Source organism: Monosiga brevicollis, genomic scaffold (assembly GCF_000002865.3).
Source record: "Monosiga brevicollis MX1 MONBRscaffold_11 genomic scaffold, whole genome shotgun sequence".
Classification (NCBI taxonomy): domain Eukaryota; class Choanoflagellata; order Craspedida; family Salpingoecidae; genus Monosiga; species Monosiga brevicollis.
This window is the reverse complement of record NW_001865048.1, coordinates 425494-447302: the sequence shown is the minus strand read 5'-3', so window position 1 is coordinate 447302 and position 21809 is coordinate 425494. Positions and strand designations below refer to the sequence as shown.

Sequence of the window (21809 nt, the reverse complement as noted above, 5' to 3'; positions counted from 1 at the left end):
GGCGGATCTGGATGCACGAGCATTTGGACTGATCAGGAGGGTAACTTGCGCCTGGATGCGGCAGAGGGTGGGCGTGTGTACGTTGGTGATTACGACATCTTGGACCTCGCTCGACGAATTGACGATCTGAACGCAACGCTCGACTTTCCTCAAGCCAGCCAGGACGGTTGGCTTCAGCGCAGCTGGCGCATCAACCTGGGTGATCGCACCTATTCCAACCTGGTCGTGGATGCCGATGGTGTCCTCTACCTGGCTCTGCTCGATGGCAGCGTGCTTGCCCTCTCTGCCATCGGACATGTCCGCTGGCGGCTTCGGCTGGAGAGCCCCAGCTATGGCGCAGTGGTCATGATGGACAACAAAAACTTGCTATTGGGCACAGACTCTGGAAGGGTATATGCTCTGGATCATGCAGGCCACGTTAACTGGATGTTTGACACTGGCGGCGTCCCCGTCCGGTCTGGTATTGTGATCAACACGGCTCAAGACACCGTCTTTTTCAATTCCGAAATTGGCACCGTGTACGCCCTGCATGTCAACGGAACTGAGCGCTGGCGCAGCAACATCACTGGTCCCGTGTACCACAGTGGTGTGGTAGCACCTGATGGACGCTATATTGTTGTAGATCGCTCAGGGACCGTACATGCCTTTGAGGGAGCCAACGGGACTCGCGCCTGGACGTATGACACAAACTTGTCAACCATTTATACCCCGCCGATGACCATTTCGACCAGAGGGTCCGACGCCTATCGCGTTGTAGTGAGCGCGGCTGCTGAACTTCTTGAGCTGCGCCCCAATGGTACGCTGCACATGGCCCATACGTACGGCAACGCCAATTTTCACTCCTTGAACACGAACCCCGAAGGCCAGATTTTCGTGGTGACGGACAATGGGGAAGTGCTCAGCATTCACCCGGCCGGCAACGTGCATTGGAACTTCTCTGCAGAAAGCCGATCCGCTTATGCAAACTACGCCGCTACGCTCTGGGATTCTGGTACGTTTTACTTTGGTGGCGGAGACGGGCTGTTGTACGCCATCAACGCCACCACGGGCCAACTCCGCTACATATTCCCGACTGGCGACCAGCTTTTCAGTCATCCGGCTGCAAGCCCCATGGGTGATGTCGTCTACGTTGCCAGTTGGGATGGCTATTTGTATGCCATATACTAACAGTAGTGGATATGCCTCGACAGCCGACAGTTGAAGTATGCGCTTGTCGAGAGAGACCAAATGACCTTAGCCAAGAAATCGAGTTGATAGTATTTTCGCTGCAGACGCGGTATCCCTTGCCCGCAAGAGAAAACTCCAGCTTGCGTATGGTCTCCGTAAAAGTAGGGTGCGCGCAGCGCAGATCTGCGAGGGGGGACGACGGGGAACATGGATGGGGTCCTCAGCGGCGCCGCTCGCCCTTTTGCGCCTTTTGCCTTCGAGCTTCCTTGGCCTCGGCCTTTTTGTTGCGATCTGCAGCCAGATCTTGCTTATCACGCTCAGCCTAAACAAACGGGTTGCACAGGGCCACGGCTGAGACCTTGCTTGACCTGGACACGCGCCGGCACTAGTGGCAGCGCGTTAGCTTGGTAATACGGCTCGGACCTTGGCGCGCGCCGCATCACGGGCTTGTTCCTTCTTGGCTTGCAACTTCTGCTGCACACGTTGATGATTGTCGTTTTCAAAGCCAACTAACAACGTCGGTGGTCGTGAGTCGTCGGGCTTGGTCAAGTCCAGCCAGTGACAGCGGCAGCATGTCCTGGACCGAGGGTTCGTAAATGCCCTCAGGCAGGACACGTACCCGCCAACTCAGCGGCTGAAGCGGCCTTTCGCTGCTTCTTCATTTTTTTGCCGCTGACGGGCCGAGCTGGAGAGGAACGAGAATGAGGGTTTCTCTCCTTTCAGCTTTCGCAATGAACATGCCCCTGGGAGCCAGGGGAGCTCGTACGTACGCGTAAAGTCATCCGGGGCTCCATCGGGGACTGCCCCACCCCCACTCTCATCTTCACTCTCTGCCTCCGCTTGTAACACACGGAGTTTTTCCTCCTCCGCCAGAGCTGAGGGCGCGAAGGGGAAAAGGTCAGCCAGAGATGTGACCCCATGTGCCAACCCTTTGAAGTCTCACCTTTGCGCTCCCGATCCTCCTCGCGCTGCTTTTCAAGCTCAGCGTGCTGCAGCTGCAGCTTGGCTTGATAAGCGTTGGCAATTTCTGGTCCATGGGGTGCCGATTGGGAGCGGGTGGTGAGAGGCCATGAACCAGTGCCTGAAGCCAGAATTCGACATGCCTCAGACCTACCGAGAAGAGCGCTAGCGCCAGTTCCGTCAGCTTCATTGGCGGCGGCTTCCGCAGCAGCGGAAGCTTCAGCACGCCCGGTCGTTTGCCAGCGAGTCAGCAGCTCAATCGCCACCTCGGTCGCCTGGTCCTCATCCTCCTGTGCGAGCCAAGTGTCAGCAAGCCTCGACATTTGCCGGTCAAAAGCCGATGCAACAAAGGCAAAAGAAGCAACCCACGATTTCTTGGCACAGAAAGGGGACCAAAGCCTCGCGCAGCTCTTCTTGATCGGCGTCTTCATCTGAGCAAAGCCAACCAAGCCAGGTGTGCATGAACACGTGTGCGAAACCATTTGCGTGTGACCGACTCGACATGGGGCAGTCTGTACCTTGGTCTTGGATCATGTCAACAATGTATGTGATCAAATCCTCATCGTCAAACCCAAGGCCAGCCAAGCGCTCGGTAGCCCAATCGCGGAACATGGCGGCGGTCCTCGTAACGGCAACACCTGGCCTACCGCCAAAAGTGAGACAAGAAGACAAGAAGAGAAGAGAGACGAGGATGTTCTACACAAAAGAAGAGGTTGAAGAAAAAAATTTGTGTGATGAGGAGCAAACGAGTAAAGACAAGAAGAAAAAAAAAAAAAAAAAGGTCAAGGCCAGGACTAGTATTCAAATGTGAGAGCTTGGTGTCGAGCACGTCTTGATTATCGATTCATGCAGCAGGGCGGGCAACGTGGCCGGCGCGAGAACAGAGGCAGGAAGGCACGGTGGAGAGCGCAGACGAAAGCCAGTGGTGACAGCACATGACAAAAAGTGCGGCACCGGCATCCACAATCAGTGTGCGCCAGCGACATCGCGAGAGCGATGGCGTATTAGTCGCACCATGTCCCGCAGACAGTGCAACACGCAAAGCAAACACGCCAAGGGAAAAAAAGAGGCCAGAGGGTAGGCCGAAGAGTCACGAGGAGAAGAAACAAGAGTGCTGTGCAGGCAGCAAAATTAAAAGTTGAAGGCAGCGTCGCCAGACATCTTCGTTTGAGGGAAGGCAAACTGGCCTGCCTCGTTGGTCGTTGGAGCCAGGGTTTCAATCTCAGTATCCGCGTTGAAGAATGCGGCCAAACTTTCGGCCCGGCTGTGCACCTCGTAGTTATCGTGATCCAAAAGAGCTATTAACATGGCCTCGACTACGAATAGCAAACCACGATGGGGCAAGGTTGAGCCCGGCTTGCACAAGTGCTGGCGGGGACGAGTCAAGGTCTGAGAATGAATAACTTACATTCGTGCTCGTCGAGGATTTCCTTGACAAACTCCGCACGTGACTCAAGCGTCAGAGCGCGTTGGAGAGCATCCAAAAACACCACGATACCGCGTGTATCCGCCTGGAAAGATGCATCATGAGAGATCAGACGAGCCCAATACAGGCAGAGCAACGGTAAGACCCTTTTCAAGCCACACCGCCTGTCGCCACGTACCATTTCGACGGACAAAACGCAAAGGATGGCGGGAATGCCATGGTTGTCAATGACATATTCGGCATGGGCATCAAGACCTTGCGAGATGACGTTGCACAACGACCAGGCCGCATCGATCTTGACCTTCATCACCTCGTGCTATAACCAGCCACATCCCAGACATCATATGAGAAGATGCGTGGGTGAGAGCACAGATAGCAATGAACATGCCGTTTTGCAAATGACCAGCTTACCGAGTCAAAGCAGCGCTCGACCAGCGCCTGTGCCAAGTTCAAAGACAATACTACGGGTGTTGTGTCCAACGCTCATGAGCCGACGCCAAGCGCGATAAACGGAAATGATGTCGAGCCCTCACCTGTGGAGATCTGCTCAGGGGTACCAGCGCAGATGTTGGACAGCGTCCAGCATGCCTTGAAGAACAAAATAATAATAATAATAATAATAATAATAATAATAATAATAATAATAATAATAATAATTCAACCCAACGACCGTGAGTCCAAGTCGAACCGCAAGAGAAAGGAGAGCAGGCAAACCAAGCGAAAACTCACGTCTTTGCGCACGTGTGTCTTCTCCACCGTCATGAGCCGTGGCAGGACATCAAGCAAACCAAGGGCGATAACACCCTCTGTCTGTGAGTCCGAACCAGCGGTGATGCTACCGAGAGTACGGATGGCAGGCAGCTGGTGCCATCAACCACAGAGAGAAGCCGATGAGCAAGGGAGATGATGCGATGCGGAGCCAGCCGATTGCACCAAGGTACAGCCGGTGGGACAGCTGTCCATCTCAATACAATCAGCGGCCACAGCCGCGTGCTTCGCTGATTCACGCTTACCTGAGCATCGTGGGAAGGCAGGCTGAGAAGGGACATAAAGTAAGCACCGTAGGTTTTGAGAATGGTATCCAGCAGCTCTTCGCCCGATTCAGCAATGTAGCAAATGGCCCAGCAAACGTTGGAGAGGACTTCGGGGTCTTCACTGAGACAGTTGCGGAGGACCTCGAGGCTCATGCTCATCTTCTCAAAGGGTGCTGGGGGGTTTTTCCACCGGAAAAAGTTGGAGACGGTCCATGACACGTTGCGCAGGAGGTCCAGGTCTTGCTCCTCGCACAACATTTGCAAGAAACGCTCAAGCGCTCCCACTTGGATGAGGGTATCGCGAAGCATGGCGCCATCACCAGCAATGTTTCCAAGGCACCAGCAGGCCTGGTCCTTGACTTTGCCGTGGGGTGAGCTGAGCAAGTGGCACAAGGGGATAATGGCCTGGGCCTCGACAACGGCAGCTGTCTGGTGGGGCTTGCCAGAGGAGATGTTCGTCAAGATCCATGCAGTTTCGTATTGAACGTCCGAGTTCTGGTGACCCAGGAGCTGGACCAGCTTGCCAATGACACCACTTTCCAGGGTGGCCTGGATGGGCAGTTCCTTGGGGGCAGCGAGAAGGCGACGCAGCTGGACCAGGGCCTCCATTTGTGTGGCAGGGTCGGCGTCATTCTCAATCTTGGGGCGCAGGGCAGCGATGGCCTGGCCATCGGCATCAAACTGGATAAAAGCACGGGCCTCCTCACGCAGCTCTGGGGGGGGGGGGCGCAGTAAAGACAGGATTGCGAGTGCATTGGGCATATGAGCAAGCGACATGCATGTTTGTAGAGCCGGCGTGCCTCTAGAGACTCATAAGAAAGTATATTTGATTTTTTATGTTTTTTAAGACCAAGACATGGCAAGGGCGGTGAACCAGACGACGTACCACTCATGTCTCGGCGCTTGTCATGCTGTTTGAGATGTGGCGAAGGCAGGAGGAGGGTACACGCAAGCGCACGCAAGTACGTGAGAGTGGAAGAAAGGCTTGAGGCGGGTGGCGGAACGGGGAATCTTTGGCGCACGCACCTTTTCCTTGCGCTTGTCCTTGCGGAGGCTCACGGCAAAGTCGCGCCGTTTGCCGCGCATGGTCTCCGTGTCACGGCCCTTGAACTTGTACTGTGTCATACGGTCCGCCATGTTGACGGTGTAACAGGTCTGCAGAAACAAAAGCAGGCAAGGCACGCATGCGTGAGTCTCATGCGTGCGTCTCACGAGCAGGGTGACGAGAGGCGTCGGCATTGTGTCGGACACAAGCAAGAAGTTGCAAGCATTCTATTCTCCGCAAGAATGCAACCAGAGCCATGCACGCGAGCTCCCTGCTGCCTGCCCAATACCACTCGCCTGCAACACGCCTGCGCCCAAAACAACAACACCGCCGCCGACAACGAGGCCGGGACGCGACGACCAAGGGTTCACATGTACCTGACCGATTCTTTGTGTTCTTGCGAATGCGAAGAAAACTGTGTGTGAGAGTGTGAGAGAGAGAGAGAGAGAGAGAGAGAGAGAGAGAGAGAGAGAGTGTGTGTGTGTGTGTGTGTGTGTGTGTGTGTGTGTGTGTGTGTGTGTGTGTGGAAAATTCAAATTTCTTGGTGAGATTTTTGGCGTTTCCTTTGTTGAAAGGTGTCAAGTCAAGGCTTGGGGATTGCGGTGATTCAAAGGCGATGACGGCTGACCAAGGCGATGGCAGCCGGACCTGTCTCTGCCCCACCTTCCGCACAATCCCAACCAGAAATGCATTTGTATAACCCTGTACAGCGCTCTCCCCCCCAGTCGCCACGGCGTGAGGGCCAGTGAGATCAGCCCGCTCACACACACACACACACACAACCTCTCATAATCAGGCACAACGTGTTCCGACGTGACTATGGCTCTGCGCACAACTGTCAGACAAAATTTTTAGCTCTCTTTTTGGCTTGTGGAATAGCTGTGGCAGGGAGGCGATAGTTTTGAAGGATTGGAAGCCACAAAAACAAAACTAAAACTATACAGCTTCACCAGCAAGGCGAACAGCTTTGCTGCTTGCCCGCTACCAGCTGTCATGATCATCCCGTTCAGCCGGTTTTCCGTTGCAGAAGACACTCACTGCTTGCAAGCCGGTCCAGAATGACTGGCTGATCGCCACCACCGCACTTCCCTTAGGTCCCGGACCGGGCTCACGAGTGCTAAGGACGGTTTGCGCCGGTCAATCTGACCGCCACGCCCAACGTACCTGCCAAATCTATTAGCTCGGCCGATCGGGCCCCACGTATTTCTTTTTTTCTGCGCACCGACCACACTCATAGAGAGTAAGAGTAAAACGCAATTCGTCTCTCTGTCTCTGTCTCTGTCTATGTCTCTCTTTCTTCTCTCTAGTACTCTCTGTCTCTCTGTCTGTCTCTCTGTGTGTCGCCAGTTCATCTGTGTCTCTATTCTCTGTATCTGTTCTCTTTCTCTCTTTCTCTCTTTCTTTCTCTCTCTCTCTCTCTCTCTCTCTCTCTCTCTCTCTCTCTCTCTCTTTCTCTCTCTCTCTCTCTCTCTTTCTTTCTCTCTCTCTGTCTCTTTCTCTCACACAAAACGAAAAAATCTTTTCTCCCTTTTTTTTGATTTTGTTGGCTGGGGCCACTGCATTCATTTGCACGGCACACAGGTGGACTGGACTGTGTTGCTGCAGATCCAGGCCGGGACGCTTATTGTTTGCAGGGAGGCAACTTTGCGACGCCGCGTCTGAAAGCCTCTTTGGCTGGCTGGTCTTGAGCCAATCTCACCCGGTGCCCCGGGCTTGCCCAAGCAGGGGGTCGTTGAGAGACCCCAACGGGCCGACAACGAGAACAGATTTTTCCACGCCCCGGTCAGTCTCGACACCAGCGGCTTTGTACCACAGTTTGCGGCCTCCAGCAGACCCATTCGTGATTTGCCCGACAGGCACTGCGCTAAACTTTCTTTGACGATCCAATCCGTGCCTGGCAGATCACCATGAAGCTGCTGCTTGGCCTTGGCCTCCTTTGCGTGGCCTTGGTTGCGTTGCCCGCCGCGGTACGCGGTGATGAGCACGATCACAAGGTCTGTTCCCATGGCACCTGCTATGCGCCTTCTGTTGCTTTGTTCTGCACCCCGTCCTCTCGGCAATGTCTGGCCAGAGAGCCTCTTGGATCCGGGCTACCAGTGGACTGCGCAACCCCTGACCCACACAACTGTCCTCGCTGACCACCGCCGCGCGCTTGTCCACGTTGCAGTATGACAAGGGCGAAGAGGTGGTGCTGTGGATGAACACTGTGGGCCCATACCACAATCGCCAAGAAACATACCCCTTTTTTGCCCTTCCCTATTGCCGAGGCCCCAAGAAGGCAATCTCCCACCATCACGAAAGCCTTGGCGAGAACCTGCAGGGCGTTTCCCTCGCCTTTAGCGGCCTTGATATTCGCTTCCAGACAGACACCCCCGTCACAGAGTACTGCTCGGTCGAGCTCTCGGACAAAAAGTTTCGGGCCTTCTCCTACGCCGTTCGCCACCACTATTGGTATCAAATGTACATTGATGACCTCCCCATGTGGGCTCTCGTTGGTGATTTCGGCAAGGGACACGACGATAATGAGAAGGTGTCCGACGAACGCTACATCTGGACTCATAAGCGCTTCGACATTGGCTACAATGGCAACCGCATTGTCGATGTCAACGTCACCACCGGTCGTCGCGTCCTGCTTCAGCCCGGCATCACGCTCCACTTTAGCTACCAAGTCAACTTTCACCAGTCGGACATGGAGTTTGAAACCCGCTTTGAGAAGTACCTTGACCCCCACTTTTTCCAACACCGCGTACGTCCAATCCAATCTCAGCCCCGGGTGCCCTGCTTGTTCTTGTGCTTTGTCTCCCTGCTGTCATCTAGACCCTCTGCTCATGCTCACTGCACCCTGACATTTGCAGATCCACTGGTTCTCCATCTTTAATTCCTTCATGATGGTGGTGTTCCTCGTGGGCCTGGTGGCCATGATCCTCATGCGCACCCTTCGCAAAGATTTTGCTCGCTACCAAAAGGACGACGACCTCGATGACCTGGTCAGTTTGTCCCCACCCACGCGCTCTCTCAGTTTCCGACTCGGATAAGAATCGGAGACGCTGGCTCGACCCTGAAGCACGCCGGCCGTTTCTTTGACCATCTGGCCCACACTTGACTTTTGCCAATGTAGGAACGTGATCTGGGTGACGAGTATGGCTGGAAGCAGGTGCACGGCGACGTGTTCCGGCCGCCAACCAACCCAGTGCTCTTTACCGCCCTTGTAGGCACGGGCGCCCAGCTTTGCTTTGTGGCCCTCTGTGTTATCCTCTTTGTCATCATGGGCGACTTGTATACGGGCCGCGGCTCGGTCCTGACCACGGGCATTTTTGTGTATGCTGCCACCTCGCCGGTCAGCGGCTACTTTGGTGGCAGCCTTTACGCTCGCTATGGCGGGCAGCAGTGGCTCAAGCAGATGGCCTTCACCGCCACCCTCTTGCCCCTTACCGTCAGCGCCACCGTCTTTCTCGTCAACTTTGTCGCCATGTCTTACAGCGCCTCCCGTGCCATTCCCTTTATGACCATGGTCAGGCCGGACACGTTTTTCTGTCGTTCCCTCAAACCCGCCTTGCGCCCCCCATTGTTGATGCATACGCTTTCGCCTCACCACACTCGACTGGGGCTGCTACCAGGTGATCATCGTTTGTATTTGGCTGTTTGTGGTGCTGCCCCTGACTTTGGTGGGCGCAGTGCTCGGCCGCAACTTTGCCGGCAAAAGTGATCCCCCCTGCCGTGTCAACCCCGTTCCTCGCCCCATCCCAGAGAAGAAATGGTGCGTTTATCCTTTTTTTTTTTTTTTTTTTTTAAAAAAAAAAGTAGTATTTATTTATTTATTTTGGTTTAAATTGTAACCTGCCACAATCCTCGATGGCCACGTACATGCCGCTTCTCACAAACACATGGCCTTGGTCTTCCTCACAGGTACACGGAGAGCTGGCTCATCACACTCATGGGTGGCGTGCTGCCCTTTGGCTCTATCTTCATCGAGATGTACTTCATCTTTACCTCCTTTTGGGCCTACAAGATCTACTACGTATATGGCTTTATGCTTCTGGTCTTCCTCATTCTGGCCGTCGTCACGGTCTGCGTGACTGTCGTCTGCACCTACTTTACGCTCAATGCCGAGGTGGGTGTTTCACTGGAAGCGGGCGCAACCAGCCAATGCACGGTGCTGGGCCCCTATGCCCACTCACTCCATTTTGGCCTGCGCCTCGTACCAAACAGGATCATCGGTGGCACTGGACATCATTTTTGTGCGGTGCCTCCATCAGCCTCTATGTCTACCTCTACGCTTTTTACTATTACTTTTTGAAGACGAAAATGTCCGGCATTTTCCAAACCACATTCTACTTTTCCTACATGGCCCTGTTTGCCGTTGCTCTAGGCATCATCTGCGGTTCGTCAGCCGTCCCGCCTGCCAGCTACGGGTGTCTCCACTGATTGTGTATCCCTGTCTGTGCGTGTGTCTGTGTGTCTGTCTCTGGCTCTGGCTCTGGCTCTGGCTCTGGCTCTGGCTCTGGCTCTGTCTCTGTCTCTGTGCTTGTGTTTTATCTTATATCTGTTCCTGTTCTTTGATGATATGTACCTCACTTACAATCCTGCAATTGTCACCTCCTCTTTTGCTGACTCATCTTGTAGGTACGCTGGGCTTTATGGGCAGCTCAACGTTTGTGTACAGGATATATAAGAACCTCAAGATTGATTAGAGTCAGCGGTTGTAACGACCTGGTTGAAAAGGCGGCCGGGCTTTCACAGCAAGAAGAATGGCCTTGTCCTTGTTTCGTTTGTGGCCAGGTTGTGCTTGTGTTGCGCTCAGGACAGCGCGTACAAGATTTATCCACCAATCGACCCATACTCCTCCCTCCCAGTGCCTCCGGCTGCCCCTTCCTCCATAGTCTGACGTGGTCGACGAGATCGTTGTCCTTGCTGACGTGGAATCTTCTGAAACGATATTTTTGTGACATCAAAATGAAGCAACATTCATGTAAGCAAAATAATGAAGAAACAAGGGCTCCATTTTCCAGACCTCGGCTCTCTCTTTCATGCGCCCTCTCTTCTTTCTCTCTCTCTGTCTCTCTCTCTCGCATGCGCTCGCTCTTCTCTCTCTCTTTCTCTCTCTCTCGCGTGCGCGCTCTCTTCTTTCTCTCTCTCTCTCTCTCTCTCGCTCTCTCTCGCGTCAGCCTGCTTTTTAACTTCTTATATCCTTCTCAGCTGTCGGTTGGGCTGGGCTGGGCGGAGCCAGTGGCGAGATGGTGGGACCATTTCGCGCCCGTCGGCGCGGTAACGACAATTTGGCGCTGCTGCTGTTGGCTGGGCAAGTGATGCAGATTGGGATTGAGAACATTCCACCAGCCACGCTCTTTCTGTTTGGCCTCAACACGGTCGTTCATCTCGATCTTCTGGCACCGCTGGGCATATACCCGCCTCCCATTCAAGCCAGCTGCCTGCTACCTGCTGCCATCGTGGTACGCCCAAGGCACCGTCACAATGCCAACCGTGACAAGAGCACCCGTGGCCGATGCGCATCTCAACCAACACACGTATCACCCCGCGCACACAGGAAGGGCAGGCCTGGCTGCGCCTGTTTTGGCCCGTAATACTTCACACAAGCAGCTACCACCTCTATTACAACATGGTCTCGCTTCTTTACAAAGGTTGGTGGTCTGCAATGTCGGCGGATGCTCGGATCTGTTGACACTGAAGGGGGTCCAGAGGACAGGTTCTGATAGCTGCTGGGGACCTTGGACCTCGACCTTGACCTGCTCAACCCGCGACGTGTTTTTTGCAGGACGCAAATTAGAGCCCCGCTTGGGCACGGAACGCATGCTCATGCTCACTGCTCTCTTTGGAGTGGGAGGGAACATGCTGCACACAGGTGCGAGAGTCACCAACATCTTCTCCGCTGCCCACTGGTTGTTGCTAATGTCGGTGTTACTGTTGGTATCACAGGTCTGGCCTACCTTCTTCATTTGGCTGGCTTTTACGATTCTTACGTGAGCTGCAGCGTCGGCTTTTCCGGTGTGCTGTTTGCTTTGAAGGTCAGCTTTGCGAGTTTGCAGGGCACCAGTCCTGACCCACCGCTTTGCAAACCAGAGTTCTGCATCTCTGGAGCACTTTTGCCCTGTCTGAGGGGTGTACCAGCTCAGGCAAGGCGCGGATACTCTGTAGGTGGTTTTACAAGACTCGGAGCCCCCATCAGCAACGTCAAGCGTGATGGGATTCCGCGTGCCCACCCGATGGGCTTACTGGATTGAGCTGGGACTGATTCAAATCATCTCGCCCACACGCATCTCGTTCCTCTCGCATCTTTGTGGCATTGCCATGGGCTTGGCCTACACACGTGGCTGGTTTGGCGGTCTTTTAGCTTCGGGTCGCACCATTTTTCTTGGTGCTGAGGACTGGCTCCTACCTGCTGAAGGGGAACATACCCATTCATACCATCCCCGAGCCCGGTTCACGCGTAGGTCAATCGGCCTCTGTGCATATGCAATCGCCACACACCCTTATTTCTGAAAACCTGTTTTTGGACGTCTTCTCGCTGATGGTGTAGAGGTGCGACAACCAACGGGATTTCGCTCGCCTGGAGCTACCTCCACGCCACCAGCCACCGCCACTCCAGAGGCAAATGGAGACGCCTTGTACACCCTGCGTCAACGCCGCCTGCAGCGCTTGGGCGGTACCGGGGCAATGTCTTAGGTTTAGTCATCATACGATAAACTTCAAATCCAGAGAAAGAGAAAATTGCAAACGAAAGAGCAGAAGAGAAAGGAGAACGCGAATGGGAGCACCAGCTAGCAGAGAAATCGGTCGATGCTTAAGTTCCAGACGAGCTGCTCACTTGAGCCTTGTACATATCAAATAGAGGAGAATAATATCTTCATTTCGTTAGTTGAGTGCCTTCCTGCTTGTAAACTGAAGGTGGTCTAGCTGAGTTGTGTATCTAGATCCGTCAAAGGCACATAGCGAACAGCCAGCCCACGCACGTCACACTGCTCGAGCCCTGTGGTCGTACGCCTCACCTGTATTCAGTACCACCAGAGTGAGAAGCAGACTCTTTAAGCGTGGGGAGCACCATCAAGCGAACGAACGTACTTGAACAAGTTCTTGAACCTCATCCATGCAACCCAGAGGCGCGACAAGACACCCGCCAACCTAGATAGGAGACCGTGGCATCGCAGTCAGCAACGCGTCGTGCATTCAGGCGGTCGTACGGTGACCTCGGACGGTGGGCACGCATTGTTGCAAGGAGGGATGGCGGGAGATACGAGCCTTCAACTGTTGGGTGAGCGCTGGCAAGTCTTTCGGGTCCAGCGCGGCGCCAACGTGGATCCTATTTCATGAACAACAGGCCAGTCATATCCATTCAAAAACGACGAGTCAAGAGGGAAGGCTTGCTTAGGAGGTTTTGTGCAAGTTGTTGGCGCATGTTGACCTACGCATCAAAGGGTGCCGCCTCTGGGTAGCCACGGCGGCCATCGCCAACCTGAAAGCGTATCTATCCCGTTTTTCATACACGAGTGTGGGTACTTTTCCAATCTAAACCTCATTTAAATGGGTTTTACCATAGGCAACGTACTGCGCCACTGTGGAGAGCATTGGGGCATGCGCTTTCAGTATTCCGGCGAGCCGTCACCACTAGATCTTCCACGTGATCTATTCCCAGCACATGTCCTTGATGTTGCATCTACCTCCGACATTGACAGCAATGAGCTGCTCGAGAACACGCCACGGCATGAGTCACCAGCCACGATACCTCACCGCAGCACTCATGAGCACGGAAAAAATGCCGGAACCACAGCCCACATCTAGCGCAGAGGCGCCGGGCTGCAAAACCTCGAGCAAGGCCTCAAGGCAGTACGCTGATCAAAACAAGAAGCAACCAGTCATCAGCTCGGGGCGTGCGTTCATCGAAATCAGTAGCCATCCAATTTAATTCCTGCACAGTCGTCGTACCATGCATATGGGGGGCAGAAATGGTCACAGCATGGCCAATCCTACGTTTGTCGGTCCATGAGAAGGACCAATACACCCATGCACCAGGATATGGTTGCGTGGCCGCTGTAAGCGCGGAAGACGGGGGGTGGACATACAGCTGCGGTGCATCATGATAGGCCACACCCTGCGATCGGACAAAATGTCGGCGATCCACTTGTCCAAAGACGGCTTCACCACGCTTGGTGGTCAAGATGCCTGCCGCTGAGTCGGTGCAACGTGCAGGGACTAGACGGTCAATGTCTACGCAACACACTCAAGACGGACGCTTCCATTTTGTCAGGCCAAACCTCGGAGTGCGCTTGTCAGCTCCTCTTGTGATCGTCCACTACATTGCCATGCCATGCTTCTCGATGCCTCGTAGCCGTGCTGCAACCACCAAACAACCTCCCTTGCCCGCCATCAATCGTCGAAATATTTTAAAGCAACTGACTTGGAGTCCTTCCTTCAAGAACGAGAAAAAAAAAATTGAACGTGAAATGACAACACATCAAACATCAACACAAGTGCGCGAAAGAACGATTTGCTCTCAACCTCTGTCTCTGTCTCTCTCTGTGTCTCTCTCTGTGTCCCTCTGTGTGTCTCTGTCTCTCTGTCTCTCTGTCTCTGTGACTCTGTCTCGCTGTCTTTTCTCATCTCTCTGTCTCACTCTCTCAAACTCTCACTCTCTCACTCTCACTCTCTCACTCTCACTCTTTCTCACAAACCCAAACACTCTCACAAAACTCTTTCGCTCAATTTGTGCGGCGATCTCAGTGGTGCTGGGGTGAAAACACATTGGAGTACGATGCAACAAGGGATAACACATGGGCCCCGGGGCCGAGGATGGGTGGCCAAGTGCCTGGTCGTGTTGGTGGGATTATGTGCGGTGGCGTGGGCTGGCTGCCAATCCGACCTCGATTGCAGTCTCAATGGTCAGTGCGGCCAGTCTGGGCTCTGCACGTGCTTTACCCCTTGGGCCGGCGAGCAATGCGGCATCCTGCAGGTTGGGCGCCCTGAACATGCTTGCAACGCTCTTGTCTTGTCGCCAACCTAACGCCTGATGCGTATCTGGGCCATCTGCTTACTTTTGGGGGGGAATCGGGACCCACTCTTAGTTTGCCCCTTCGCCCAACCAGGCCATCTACGGCCGACCCCAAAACAAGACCTCCTGGGGCGGTAATATGGTCCATTATCAAGGCCAATGGCATCTCCTGGTAACGGAGATGAGAAGCGGTGGTCTCATCAACTGGACTACAGATAGCCAGGTATGCGGCTCTCCTCTCAATGCCTTGCCCACACATGGCTATTCTTATCCGTGGCGCATAGGTGGTGCACGCCGTTGCGGATACGATTGAGGGCCCATATACGCGTGAAGCAGTGGCCCTTCCCGTTCCTGCCCACAACCCCATGGTAAGCCTGTGATGTAAAGAGGCTTTCTTCTCCATCAGACCCGAGACGCTGCTGACCGGCATCACCTTGATACAATGTGATGGTTAGGTGATCAACACAACCGATGCTACTGGCCAGCCCCTCTTTGTGCTCTTTCACATCTTTTCAGGGGGCTCTGCCCTGCCCGGTGCCGTGGTGCACTACAGCGCCAGTCCCACTGGTCCCTGGCAAGCAGCCGAGCTGGACGTGCCCTCTTGCAACAACCCCGCACCCATGCTGCATGCCAATGGCACCTGGTTCCTGGCGTGCAACGAAGGCACATGGGAGCTATACCGCAGCCAGGGCAACTTTACCGGACCTTACACAAAAGTCGCGGCTTTGCCCAAGAATCCACCCTTGACCGGGTAAGAAAATTGGCAGCATTGAAGATCTTTTGTTCCCTGTCGAATACAGTTGCAGCCACCTCGGCCTGTCGATTCCATTTCTCTGCCCGCATTTCTGGACGTCGTCGCCGAGCAAGTTCTCTTCCTCTGACTGTCAGGGTGTTCGTACGCGTAGGGTATGGGAAGACCCATTTGTATGGATTGATGCCCGAGGCAATTGGCACATGATTGGCCATGCCTACAACGAGGTCCTTATGGAGAATTGCAACAAGTCTTTGGTGCGCCCGCCGCCAGCAGTGCAAAGACGGTGCTCTTGTATCGTTCGCTTGATGGCCAATGAAACGCTCAACTAACTGATTTGACTTTTGGCCCTTCCCGTAGGCCTCGGGTCACTACTTCTCGCCAGATGGTTTGGTCTGGCATGCGGCAACTGCAGAGCCCTATCATACAGCTGTGCGTCACATTTGTTCGATTGGCCGACCTTGAGACTCGTCCCATACCCGCCCTAATTGTGCGATGTCCTCCTTTCGCTGCCACGTTTGGTAGGTGACCTTCACCGACGGCACCACGCACACCTTTGCGTCACTCGAGCGTCCCAAAATCATTGTCAACGGACAAGGCCAGGAGGCATATATCGTGTTTGGAGCTTCACCCGATGAACACTGTAACAACACGTGCACGCGCTGCAAAACGACGCCAGGCTACGATCATACCTACACCCTGATCCGACCCCTTGTGATCTAGAGCTGTCGTGCGTGAGGTGGGTGTTGAGAATTGACTAGACCCTGTCTGGCTCAATAAGCCTTCTGGCTGGAAAAGCCATGCCACATCAATTGAACGCTGTTTACAAGCAGGCCATTGCCTCTAGCCTACCAGTCCAGCGTATCGACCACGCGCTGTTCGCGGCGCGCACGCTCGGCTGAAAACACAAGTAGATGAGATGCGAGCGCATCAGCTGCCGAGGTCTCAATCAGGGCCGGGTTATTTTCGTGCACGGCTTGCACAAAGGCCTTCATGAGAAAGTAATCTGCACCCCCATGCCCCAGCATTCGTGACGAGGCCGGAGGCTGCTCGCATTGGATCACATGCTACAGATCCACAAAAGTTGGCCCATCCGTGAGGTTGTCAGAGAGAAGGCACCGAAGCAGAGGCTGTCAGCACCCGATGCCGGCGTCGAAAACGAACCCGTTGTTGTGTGCCAAAGTCAAAATGCTCGATGGTGGAGCTATCATAGCAGCGGAGCTGTCCTTCTGTGCCATAGAAGGTGGTTTCACGTTGACACAGCTACAAGGCCATTATGCTTCCAAAGTGAGCTTGGTAACAAAGGAAGACATCAAAGGCACGCACACGGGCAGGCGCCCGCCCACCTTTTCTGTAAAGGCAATCATGGACAGCGTTGCCGTTTCACCACCTTCAAATTGGAAGGATACAACCTGGTTGTCCGCCTAGTAGCATTCATGGTGCAACGGCATGAGGTATTGGACCACTGATACAAATCGGGATCAATGGGGTAGCGATAAAGGAGGATGGGGGGGGGTGGCTGGATTAGCATTTCATCATGTCTTCTCGGCCTCGAGTGTGTACTCACAACATCATTGTCACACTGCCACACGCAGCGGCCGTATGGGCCTTCCCGTACAGCCTTTTCCACCTCGTGCGGGTCGCGTGCATTGTCTGATATGTGGGTATAGAGGCGAGGAGGCGGTTCAAGCGAAAATCCAGAGGTAAGCAATGTGGTCTTGCTCGACAGACTGCAAGATGTTGGTGCGACAAAGAGACAAGACTCGTTCCTTCTACCATACCCACACTCACCTGTAATGTGGGAGGCAAACCATCCCTTCTCCATATAGATGCGCTTGGCCGAGTACGTACAACTGTCTTGCACTAACAGGTTGGATTGACAGCGTGGGTGGGGTGTCAGAGAGGCGACGCAGCTGAAGCTTGAGCACAAGATGATTACAAGCAGGTGCATGGGTGTGCCTTGGACGCACGGGGACAATCGAGACAGCGTGCTGCGGCTTGAGCGGGCTTGCGTTTTGAATGAAACTCGCTCAAGGAGCCAAAACTGGACACGCCCGTACACTTGATACCACCAAACCACCACCTTCAGATCGGGAATGGCATGTGAGGACATGTTCTGAGCTGGTTGGGCAACCGCAGTTGGGCAGTGCCCGACCACGAGTAACGCGCGTCAAAGGAAATCCTGCCAGCGGGCCGTACCGGATCAGGTCCACATCGTGAACGCATTTGGCCATGAGAGCAAAAGAACTCTCGTCCTCGCGGCGCCAGTTGCCTCGGACGAAGGAATGGGCAAAGTGAAAGTAGCCCACGGGTTCGGTGTGCTGTGGGCACAAGAGCATGGCTTGAGTCGCATGATGACTGGCTGATCCGGTGCAAGAAAGATGCGGTGGGTGTGCGAACAGGGCGTGGTGGTCGGACCGAAATGTTTTTCAAGGCGCCGATGGTCCCATCAGCTACCAGCTGGCGCAGACGCTGATTGACGGGCGAATATCTATCTCCGCGGGCCCGAGGGATGTGGCCATGAGACAAGGGGGCGAGGGTCATCATCAGGCAAATTCAGGCAGCTTTGCTGGCGCGTAAATAAAAGCGCAAGACGGGCTGGTCCAGCAACAACCGACCGTAGGACGTGGCAAACGCAGAGCATCACGCCGTTGGCTTCACAGGCCTCGGCGATGGCTCGGCAGTCCGCCGCGGTAACGGCCATGGGTTTTTCCAGCAGGATGTGGTAGCCCAACTTGGCAAAGGCCACTGCAGGAGCCTGAGCATGCATTCATGGACAGAACGGGCGGCGGTGGTAGTGAGAGAAGGCCCAAACCGCAGCCACTGGGTCGAGAGCTGCCGAGAGGGGGAGCTTAGCGTGAACCTTGTGCATCTGGTCCTGTGTGGTGATCATGGCCACATCGGCAAACTTGGGTACGGCAGCGGCTGCTTCCCACGATTCAAAGGTGTGTGCTTCTGGAACGTCATGGTTTTGTACGACGCGTTGGCGGCGCACCTCGGTTGGCTCAGCCACGCCCACGATCTGAAACAAATCTGGATGCTCAAGGGCGTACTGTCCGTAGCCCTGGCCACGATGCCCTGCTCCCACAATCACAGCGGTGACGGGTGCCATCTTGCCTGGTAACTTGGTAAAGGAGCGATCAAAAGCAAGCAAAGCTCAAAGCTACATGCAATCCTTCGCAAAAGGCTTCACAAAGTTTTTTTCAAAAATAAAATGCCACAGCCGGCGCATCGCCATTCGCGCCACCGCACAGGAGTTGTCCGCAGCAACAACAACAACGGCAACAACAACAACGCCACTTGCCAACACTGCACACACACACACTCTCTCTCTCTCTCTCTCTCTCTCTCTCTCTCTCTGTCTTCTCTCTCTCTCGCTCTCTCTCTCTCTCAAACACCTTTTGTCAGACTTTTTATGTCGTTGTCCGCACTTTGACTTCATTCTCTTCATTCTCTCTCTCTGTCTCTCACACGTGAAAAAGCGGCGGCGACGACAAGGATGGATGCGGCGATTGCTCAGGTGATGGCGGCCTTGGCGGGCATGCCACCGGCGCAACGCCGGCAACAGGCCGCGCGCTTGATGGAAATGCTGCAAGGTACGTTTATGTTTCTTAAACTGTTCGCGGGGGGCGCAAAGGACATTGCCCAGCCACGTGCACGTCCAGGCGTTGTCACATGCATGATCTTGTTCGGATAGAGGCGCAAGAGGTGCCCGACGAGGACCCTGTGGCCACCCGTGCCGGTATGAAGCCACACGCACCCTGTATCTTTGCACGTGGATGGCCCAAAAAACCACCGCGCGCTACCCGTTGGTTGAGATGGAGCAAAGGGCAGGCTGACGATGCGTGCGGCGCCAGCTGCTCCAGGTCGTGCCCTTGTTTCCGTGCACAACGACCTTACTGATATGCTTTGTGATATTCGCCGACAATTAGATGAGGCGCGCCAACGCTTGGCAGACATCCGGGCTCACCTTTTGGGGCACGTTGGCTGGCGTGGTATGGCCCCTGACGAAAAGATTGTCTACCCAGAGCACGGTGATGTAGGTCCTGCCGGCGTGGGCTGTAGCTACGATCCACACTTGTCACGTCTGGCTCATGTCGCTATCCGGAGCCGTGTGTAGATGGGCAATGTGAATGACCAGACGGCTTGCCATGTTGACTCCTTCTTGCTCGACAACGACGCCGTTCAAGAGCTGATCGAAGCCGAGGAGCTGGCAGAGTATTACTGCAAAGACTGTTCGAGTCGCCGCATTGCCCCACTCAGTGCGTGCTGTCGCCCACTCAGATACGCGCTTTCATTCGTGATCATTCCTTTGGCAATGGGCCCGACACCGCTCAACTCCTGCTGCCGGACCTCGGCGACACAGCCTATATCTCGCATTCCATGTCGATGGCCCAGCTGCAGTTTCTCTTCCGCGATGTCCTGGATCGACAGCTTCGCCATTTGCTGCCAGCCAAGAGCGAGGAAGTGACGCTAATGGACATTGGCTCGCGTCTTGGTGCTGTTCTGTATGCGGTAATGCCTCGGCCGTGATGCCCGCTTCTCTTTTCCTTGGCATGCAGCCCTCCTTCCAACCTAAGGCCCACCTTCATTTGGCAGACTGCGGCAACTCACGTGTGGTTGGGATCGGCCTTGGGCATGGTGGGGCTGTGTAGGGCTACTTCATGACAGACTTTGGGCACCTGGTTGGCGTTGAAATGGAAGACTACTTTTGCGGGCTGCAGCGCGATGTCATCAAGCGCTTCAAACTTCGCCCCCGTGTTGAAGTGAGTGGCGTAGCCCGCCTTCAGGCCTGCTGTTTCGGAACCTTGGCAGCGGCAGCTCAACACGCATGCCATCTGATTGCGTGGCTCGCTCACAAAACGTTGGGCCCACTGCGGAATAGGTTGTATGCGCAGACGTCCAGCACGAGGTCTCCCGCGTCCGTCGGGGTGCGTTAAAGTTTACAGGACCTGCTGTCGCCTGTGCCTCTGCCTGTCCGCCCATGCCTGCCCTTTTGCACCTCACAGTAGGCCCTCTTTGCCCAATGCAGCAAACGTAGTGGTCATGCACAACGTCTTTGAATTTTTTGGTGACCTCGACAGCCGGCGCGCGTAGGTGGAGCCCTGCTGCGGCCACCCTCTCTGACCAGGCAAAACCGATATCATACATGTTTCCTAATTCACCTCTTGTGCACCAGGTTATGGCGGACCATGCGCCAGGCCCTCAGTACACCTGAGCAAATCTTGGTCACCTGCCCCAGCTTGGAAGAGTCCTTATCCAACTGCGAGGTGCGCCCTGCCGAGTGGCCTTTTAGTTTTTGATGGACCCTCTGACTGCCCACACTGCCCCTCCGGCCAGCTGCTAGAGGAGTTGGACCTCGACACCTGGGTAGAACCCATCGAGGTGGAATTCCCCCAGGCGCTGGATGAAGACAGCTCAGATCACCATGGTTCGGACGACGACGACGATGACGACGAGTTTGTTGAAGAGGCCAGCTCCCTTCACTTCTATCGTGTCTTAGGCTAACAGAGAGAGAGCGCGCGCGTGATCTCATTGAAAATCGACTACCAAAATAGAGGGGTAAATTAAAAATTTCAATTGTTTCCGTAAGCGTTATCAACAGGTGTTGTGTTCGACAGCCCTTGGTGACGAGACGATTTCCTCCTTCTGAATGCTCAGGTGCCAGTTGAGGGTTGAGGGAGGGGGTGGTCAGTTCATGCCGGCTGTGAGCGTTTGTTTCGCGTGGGGGGCAGGGCCGGTAGACGGCAGTCATGGATCCCTTTGAAGCAGAGACGGCACTGCATGCAGAGCTTCCCTCGGAGATTCAATCCCAGCGTATTGGTGTACGTTGCAGTTGTGCAGGCAAACAGTCCCCCTGCGCCCCAGGGCCAGTCCTGGGCTCCCTCTGTTCTGGACGGCACTCGCTCATCCTTGGGATTTGTGTTGGCTTGGATGCCGTTTATACCATCGACAAATAGCACCTTCTGCAAAACACCTTTCGCGATCTGTACAGCCAACCAGATCTCAACTCGCTGCCCCCTGCCGTGGAAGAGGAAACGGATCGGTACCGCCGTGAGCTGCGCCAAGTCAGTCAAGTCAAATTAGGAGCACGAATACAAAGCCACCATGCCTGCTTCGTCCTGAGCTGCACTGATCTCTCACACCCGCGACTTCACTCCTCTTTTGACCCAAACTAGATTTTTGAGGAGCGGGATACGCTCCAACATCAGATTGCAAATCAACTTGACCTGCTGAGCAAGGCTCAGGTTCGCCCGCCAGCTCCACTCTGCCCTTGTGGAATGAGAATAAATAATACAATTGGAAGCAGCAAAATTTGCCTCATCCCCACTGCTTCGTAACATGTTGTAGGAGGCTATTAAGCAGGCGCAAGATGACTACTATCAGCAACACCTGGCCCGCTTTTCGGAGCATGCTCAACTTGC

At 54.6% G+C, this 21809-nt stretch overlaps 8 protein-coding genes across 8 annotated transcripts in view; 5 read left to right on the top strand and 3 right to left on the bottom strand.

Moving 5' to 3' along the window:
* Positions 1-1167, top strand: part of MONBRDRAFT_8484 (uncharacterized protein) — a gene marked incomplete at both ends in the record, with an annotated part of 1880 nt that extends 713 nt beyond the window's left edge. The window contains one exon of the mRNA XM_001746155.1: positions 37-1167. Coding sequence (XP_001746207.1) covers positions 37-1167 — 1131 coding nt within the window. The remainder of the gene's footprint in view (positions 1-36) is intronic.
* Positions 1168-1387: 220 nt separating this feature from the next.
* MONBRDRAFT_25702 (uncharacterized protein) lies at positions 1388-4141 on the bottom strand (the record flags this gene model as incomplete). The annotated part of the gene is made up of 13 exons (XM_001746008.1): positions 1388-1489; positions 1591-1676; positions 1787-1852; positions 1938-2042; positions 2111-2194; positions 2282-2417; positions 2497-2558; positions 2646-2770; positions 3311-3443; positions 3536-3638; positions 3732-3869; positions 3965-4014; positions 4087-4141. Coding segments are annotated over 13 exons (1245 nt in total), but the record flags the coding sequence as incomplete, so codon positions are not given.
* Positions 4142-4388: 247 nt separating this feature from the next.
* MONBRDRAFT_8482 (uncharacterized protein) lies at positions 4389-5724 on the bottom strand (the record flags this gene model as incomplete). Its single annotated transcript, XM_001746007.1, has 3 exons — positions 4389-4508; positions 4567-5268; positions 5614-5724. 3 exons carry the CDS (start codon positions 5722-5724, stop codon positions 4389-4391), a joined length of 933 nt encoding a protein of 310 aa, XP_001746059.1.
* Positions 5725-5874: 150 nt separating this feature from the next.
* On the top strand, positions 5875-10477 carry MONBRDRAFT_32535 (uncharacterized protein; the record flags this gene model as incomplete). The annotated part of the gene is made up of 13 exons (XM_001746154.1): positions 5875-5997; positions 6044-6176; positions 6727-6792; positions 6870-7213; positions 7358-7414; positions 7534-7599; positions 7800-8378; positions 8488-8619; positions 8751-9143; positions 9250-9389; positions 9539-9743; positions 9842-10013; positions 10256-10477. The coding sequence occupies 13 exons, from the start codon at positions 5875-5877 to the stop codon at positions 10321-10323; spliced, it is 2478 nt and encodes an 825-aa protein (XP_001746206.1). The 3' UTR covers positions 10324-10477.
* Positions 10478-10659: 182 nt separating this feature from the next.
* Positions 10660-12167, top strand: MONBRDRAFT_25699 (uncharacterized protein; the record flags this gene model as incomplete). The annotated part of the gene is made up of 6 exons (XM_001746153.1): positions 10660-10792; positions 10829-11082; positions 11178-11271; positions 11406-11492; positions 11567-11655; positions 11982-12167. 6 exons carry the CDS (start codon positions 10660-10662, stop codon positions 12165-12167), a joined length of 843 nt encoding a protein of 280 aa, XP_001746205.1.
* Positions 12168-14088: 1921 nt separating this feature from the next.
* MONBRDRAFT_25698 (uncharacterized protein) lies at positions 14089-16107 on the top strand (the record flags this gene model as incomplete). Its single annotated transcript, XM_001746152.1, has 7 exons — positions 14089-14367; positions 14707-14856; positions 14918-15001; positions 15089-15384; positions 15539-15641; positions 15745-15816; positions 15910-16107. 7 exons carry the CDS (start codon positions 14089-14091, stop codon positions 16105-16107), a joined length of 1182 nt encoding a protein of 393 aa, XP_001746204.1.
* Positions 16108-16451: 344 nt separating this feature from the next.
* On the bottom strand, positions 16452-18575 carry MONBRDRAFT_32534 (uncharacterized protein; the record flags this gene model as incomplete). The annotated part of the gene is made up of 10 exons (XM_001746006.1): positions 18248-18575; positions 18003-18142; positions 17803-17875; positions 17584-17705; positions 17355-17467; positions 17176-17247; positions 16952-17037; positions 16731-16808; positions 16549-16647; positions 16452-16514 (listed from the first exon to the last, which is right to left on the bottom strand). Exons 1-10 carry the CDS (start codon positions 18494-18496, stop codon positions 16452-16454), a joined length of 1095 nt encoding a protein of 364 aa, XP_001746058.1. The 5' UTR covers positions 18497-18575.
* Positions 18576-19225: 650 nt separating this feature from the next.
* On the top strand, positions 19226-20892 carry MONBRDRAFT_8479 (uncharacterized protein; the record flags this gene model as incomplete). Its single annotated transcript, XM_001746151.1, has 4 exons — positions 19226-19423; positions 19669-19899; positions 20040-20150; positions 20725-20892. The coding sequence occupies 4 exons, from the start codon at positions 19226-19228 to the stop codon at positions 20890-20892; spliced, it is 708 nt and encodes a 235-aa protein (XP_001746203.1).
* Between the last annotated feature and the right edge of the window lie 917 nt (positions 20893-21809).